The 6,000-nt window shown below is 47.8% G+C and overlaps 1 protein-coding gene across 1 annotated transcript; it reads right to left on the bottom strand.

Annotated features, from left to right (window-relative positions):
* Positions 1-3,132: 3,132 nt before the first annotated feature.
* Positions 3,133-4,638, bottom strand: LOC141522843 (carbohydrate sulfotransferase 8-like; the record flags this gene model as incomplete). The annotated part of the gene is made up of 1 exon (XM_074236265.1): positions 3,133-4,638. A coding segment is annotated over one exon (891 nt), but the record flags the coding sequence as incomplete, so codon positions are not given.
* Between the last annotated feature and the right edge of the window lie 1,362 nt (positions 4,639-6,000).

The raw sequence follows: 6,000 nt of genomic DNA, 5'->3' as shown, positions 1-6,000 counted from the left end.
TATAGATAAGGAAACTGAAGTAAACAGGGTTGTATGTTTAGCTCAAGCTACAAAAATTGAAAACTGAATTAGCATTTCCACCTGAAACTTGACTGCCCTAGTTCTCATTTTGGTTGTAACATTGGGGTCATTTTTGTCTCCTTTTCACTAATTCCACAATAACTCTTATACTTATCACTTACTTGTCACATGCAACTATTGCAGTAGCCTCCTGATTTCCCCATCTTCAGTCTTTTCTTGCCATTTCATCTCAGCATCAATTGTTAGATTTCATTAATGTATTGGTGTGAAACTTTTGATTACTCCTCAGTTAATTACAGAATAAGATCCAAACTCCTTAACTTGGCATACAAAGTCTTTAAAAAAGTTTGTTGAATGATTGAATATATGATTCTTAAGGTAAGGGATGAAAAGATGCAAGTGGGAATGGAGTTCCAGTCTTTCTAAGCACTTTCTGAAGTTTATTTCTCTGGCAGAGGGGGCAGGGTTAGGGAGGATATGGAAGAAGACAGAAAGGAAGGAAGGAGGGCTGGAAAGAAGAAAGGAAAGAATGAAGGAGACAAGCATTTATGAAGTGCCTACTATTTATGAAGGCACTCTGTTAAAGCACTTTACAAGTATTATCTCATTTAATTTTTTTTTAGGTTTTTGCAAGGCAAATGGGGTTAAGTGGGTTGCCCAAGGCCACATAGCTAGGTAATTATTAAGTGTCTGAGGCTGAATTTGAACTCAGGTACTCCTGACTCCAGGGCCAGTGCTAAATCCATTTCACCACCTAGCTGCTCCTTATCTCATTTAATTTTAACAATGGTCCTGGGAAGTAGTTGCTATTATTATCTCCATTTTACAGATGAAGAAATTGAAGCAGGCTAAGTATTTACCCAGGATCACAGAGCTAGTAAATGTCTGGGACCGGATTTGAATTCAGGTCCTGGCTCTAGGTCCAAAACTGTATTGATTTTGCTACCTAGCCCTCCTAGGTGGTATGGGTGAGGGAGAGGGGGCGAGAGCAAAGAATACACTTTTGAGGGCATAAAGTCGAATATCTTCTCTAAAGCCACTTTAGGTAGTTATAGCCAAAATACAGCCAGAATCCTGCCAGGCCTTCCAGTTACTTTCAGCTATTCCCCAATCTTGGAGTATCCCTGCACTTTACAAGCTGAATTAAGAGTACAATTCGAATTGGGAGTTGGAAAGGAACATTATTGATAACCCAGAAGTTAGAATTTGTGAGGGAGGGAAGGGAGGATGCAAACTAACACAGGAGAAGGCTGGAGGAAACTTTCTGCTCCCTTCTATAAAGGGAATACAGAAGTAAACTTTCCCTTACTTGTGTGGTGCCAGACACAGACCTATCTCCATTACTGATGTAGAAGTTCCTCTGTGATAAGTATTTGTGACAATCCATTTATCCAAGGCAGCTGTGTTTGCTAGAAAAAATTCAGGGAATTACTCAGGATTCTTCTAAACAATAAAAGCATTAGGATCTCAGTAAATATGCTGTTATAGAGCTATTAACTTTGTAAGCCCTCAGTAATATTTCTATATCCTGACTGGAAGTCCCTTCTAAAACTACTTTCCCCAACACCCTTCAATGCAAGTTCAAGGCCTAAACCTGTCTACGTGATCAAACCATATACATATATATATACACATATCATTGGTTTCTCTTGTAATTTTACAGATTTCATTTTTTCCATTTAAAAACATTCTAAGGGGGGCAGCTAGGTGGTTCAGTGGATAGAACACCAGCCCTGGAGTCAGGAGGATCTGGGTTCAAATCTGCCCTCAGACACTTAATAATTGCCTAGCTTCCTGACTTTAGGCAAGTCATTCTTAACCCCATTGCCTTAAATAATTTTTTTTTTGCAAGGCAAGTGGGGTTAAGTGGCTTGCCCAAGGCCACACAGCTAGGTAATTATTAAGTGTCTGAGACCAGATTTGAACCCAGGTACTCCTGACTCCAGGGCCGGTGCTTTATCCACTGCGCCACCGAGCAGCCCACCTTAAATAAAATTTAAAAAGTGAAATGATAAAAACATTCTGAAATCCTCCCCTCTCCCTCTCTTCTGATCTCATTTTGGGGATGGGGGGAGGGGGCAATGGTGTTGCCCAAAGTCACATAGCTAGTATTAAGTGTCTGAGTTTGATTTTGAACTCAGGCCTTCCTGACTCCAGAGTCAGTGCTCTGCCATTTTGCCACCTAGGTCTCCCCCTCTCTTCACATCTAAGGATATCTATCAGTCTCTGACACTCAAATGCTTTTTTTTTCCTTCTCTGGAATACTTTAACCTTTCTAATGCCAAACAGGGATCTTCTTCACATAGAATGGGAAGAGGGCATAGAGTGAGAACAGGATAGCATGAGGTCTTGCTCTAGGAAGATGCATCTGTCTGAAAGTAATATTTCTGAGGACCCTGTCACTCTCAGTTATAATGAACAAAATGTGTTTGCTTCTATGGAAGCAAAATAAGAACATGACACGGTTAAAAAAAATTTAGTAATTCGCTCAGGTGCAAGTTTCCCAGAAGCCAAAAGGAGTTGGGAATTGGAAAGAATCTTTGGCAAAATCAGTCGTGCTGGGGGCAGCTAGGTGGCGCAGTGGATAGAGCACCGGCCCTGGAGTCAGGAGTACCTGAATTCCAATTCGACCTCAGACACTTAATAATTAATTACCTAGCTGCGTGGCCTTGGGCAAGCCATTTAACTCCATTGCCTTGAAAAAAAAAAAATCAGCCGGGCCAGTGAAAGTTCAGGTGAGAAGTTACCAAAGGAACGGGATGTAAAGACATAATTGGTAACCCAAAAGCAAGGTTTGGGAAGGAAGAGTGGAAGGAAAGAAAGAAGGAAAGAAGGAGGGAGGAAGGAGAGAAGGAGAGAGTGAAGGAAAAAATGAGGAAGAAAGGACAGAGGGAGGGAGGGGAGAAAGAAAGGAGGAACAGAAGGAAGGAATGGAGGAGAGAGAGAGGGAAGGAAGGAAGGAAGCTAACCCAAGAAAGCTGACAGAAACTCTTTACTCCTCCCAGAGGACATTCCTGCAATGGATAGTAAATAAACTTTTCTCTACAAACGTGGACCGAACAGGATTATAACAGCCTGGAGAAAGGGGTGTGTGACATCATTGAGGGTTTTAAGACTCCTCCCTGCGGTCCCCACCCGAGCAGATTTACAAACCTGTGTTAAGTGATTTGAGTCACTGACTGAATCACAGAAAAGCAATTCCCCCACGTGAGGGGGGCGCTCCAGCCCTTGGAGGTGGGCTTCGTGGCCCAGCCTCAGGGGCCTCCTGGCTGCTCCTCCACAGGAAGAATGACCTTCCCGGTCTTGTTACTTTGTATCGCTAGCTTCCTACCAGGATCACGGAGGCTCGCACTCTACTTGCTACAAAGGACTTTCCAGATTCCCCCGTCCCCTGTTTTTTTAGTGTTTTTGCTCAATGAAACTTGCTTTTCCTTTATTTCCCATTGACTTCGTAGTTACATCTGAGTCCCTATTCTTTTATACTCGGGCGCATGTAGGCTTCTGGGGGGAGGTTTCTTTTAGCTCTGCACCCCTCCTCCCTCCCTCAGCCCGGGCCTGGAACTTAGCAAACTAACATCAAAAATACTAAAAACTCGGGGCGGCTAGGTGGACCCTGGAGTCAGGGGGACCCGGGTTCGAAGGCGGCCTCAGACACTTCATAATGACCTAGCCGTGTGGCCCTGGGCAGCCACTTAACCCCACGGCCTTGCGGAAGCCTAAAGCCGGTTAGGGAGCGGCCCCAGGGCCCGTGGCGCCGGGGGCCGTCAGGTCCAGGGGCTCGTACCCGAAGAGCGCGAAGTCCAGGTGGTAGAGCCTGTGGAGGCCGCTCAGCTGCTGCGGGCTGAGCTGGCGCAGGTAGAGGCGGGTGAGGCCGGGGTCCGTGCGCCGCTCGCGCGCGTGCTCCTTGGCCGAGGGGAAGCTGCCGGGCAGGGAGATGCCCAGGGAGCCCAGCGCGCGCCCCGCCTCGGCGCTCAGGCTCTCGTGGTGCAGCAGCAGGCCGTAGCCCACGCGGCAGGGCGAGCACAGCCGCTCCACGGGCCTCCAGTGCACGTCCAGGGCCTCGGGCTTCTGCCTCAGCACGAAGGTCACGAACTCGGAGAAGGTGAGGTTGCCGCGCTGGTCCTGGGCCCGCCGCCCGCGGACGGCCGCGCGCATGACGGCCGCCACGTGCCTGTAGTAGGGCTCGGAGTGCAGCAGCTTGTCGCGGTAGGCGGAGACCAGGCGCTCCAGCGGGTGGCGGCTGACCAGCAGCGACCGGTAGCGGCCGAGCACGAGGCCGCGCTCCTGCGGCCGGACCGAGTTGAGCCGCCGCAGCAGGCCGGTGCGGTGCAGCAGGTCGGGCCGCACCTCGCGCGGGTCGGCCCGGCTGCGGTTGAGGGTCAGCAGCAGCAGCACGCGCCGCCAGTTGGAGCAGCCCGCCTTGGGCACCTCGCAGTACAGCAGGCGGTGGTTGGGCTCCAGCAGCAGCTGCCGGGCCACCGGCTCGGCCAGGGGGGCGCTGCGGTTGGACCCGAGCCCGAGCTTCCTGCAGGCCTCCGCCAGCCGCTCGCGCCGCCGCTGCTGCGAGCGCACCCAGGCGTCGGGGCCGTCTGCGAGGGGAGGGAAGCGGGCGTCAGGGGCCGCGGCCCGAGCCCGGGCGGCCCGAGTCCGGACCGCGGCCCGAGTCCGGGCGGCCCGAGTGAGTCCGGACCCCGGCCGGCCGGGCGGCCCCGGCCAAGGAAGCAAACCTCCCCGCGCACCCAGGTCCCAGGGCTGTCGAGTTAAAAACACCGCAAAACCTCTGAAAGCGCCATAATAGAAAGGCAGCACCGGCCCTGGAGTCAGGAGTCCAAATCCCACCCCAGACACTTATAAAGACCTAGCTGTGTGGCCTTGGGCAAGCCATTTAACCCCATTGCCTTGCAAAAAAAAAAAAAATCCAAAAGAAAGCCTTATATAAACGCTGGCTGCTACTCTTTTTATGGGGGGCGGGGGTGAGCTAGAACCGGATTATTCCACACCCTTCAGCTTTTACCAGAGGCCAATACAGTTCCTTTATCACTGAGCAATCTTGCTGCAGAATCTTGGAGGTGTAACCCTCCTTACCCCCCATTCCTATCCTCAGGGCGACACTTGGACTAGTCACTCAACTAACTTCTCCGTAACTAAGTTCCAAGCTACTATAATATTGTAAATCGATTAACAGCAATTTAGAACAATGACCAAACCGCCATAAAACTGTGCATACCTTTGTTTCAGCAATATCTCTATCTAAAGAAATCACTAAAAAAGGGAAAGTAATTGAAGTTCATAGTCTCATAAAAAAAGGAAAGGGGAAAAGGCCCACTTGCACAAAAATATTGAAAGCAGTTCTTTTTTGTAGTGATAGAGAATTGGAAATCGAGGGGACGAACACATTGTGGTACATGAATGTGATGGAGTCCTATTTTGTAAGAAAAAAATGAGCAACTGGATTTCAGAAAAATTCAGAAAGACTTAACATAAACTGAGGCTGAGCAAAGTGAGCAGAACCAGAACGTGTAAACTTTAACAGCAACATTGTGAGATGATCAGCTCTGATAGATTTAGCTCTTCTCAGAAGTTCAGTGATAAAAGAAAATTCTAAAAGACTTGTGATGGAAAATGCCATCTACAATCTGAGAAAGTATTTTGGTCTGAATGCAGACCAAAGCACACCATTTTCACTTTTTAAAAATCGCTTTTACTTTTTTCTTTCTTTCCCCCTTTTGTTCTGATTCTTCTTTCTCAATATGACTAATATGGAGATATGTTCAACCAATATATACATAATGTATAATTTTTATGAGATTATTTGAGGAAGAGGGAGAGAAGGGAGGGAGGGAAAATGTGGAACAAATGAATGTTGAAAACTACATGTAATTGGAAAAAATAAAATATAAATTAAAAAAGAAAAAGAAAAATAGGTTGATTAGTAGAAGGGGTTTTCTTACAAAAGAGTTCAATTATCTACCATTCCAA

This window comes from Macrotis lagotis, chromosome 4, assembly GCF_037893015.1.
Source record: "Macrotis lagotis isolate mMagLag1 chromosome 4, bilby.v1.9.chrom.fasta, whole genome shotgun sequence".
Classification (NCBI taxonomy): domain Eukaryota; kingdom Metazoa; phylum Chordata; class Mammalia; order Peramelemorphia; family Peramelidae; genus Macrotis; species Macrotis lagotis.
The sequence above is the reverse complement of the archived record's forward strand: the minus strand, read 5'-3'. Positions and strand labels throughout refer to the sequence as shown.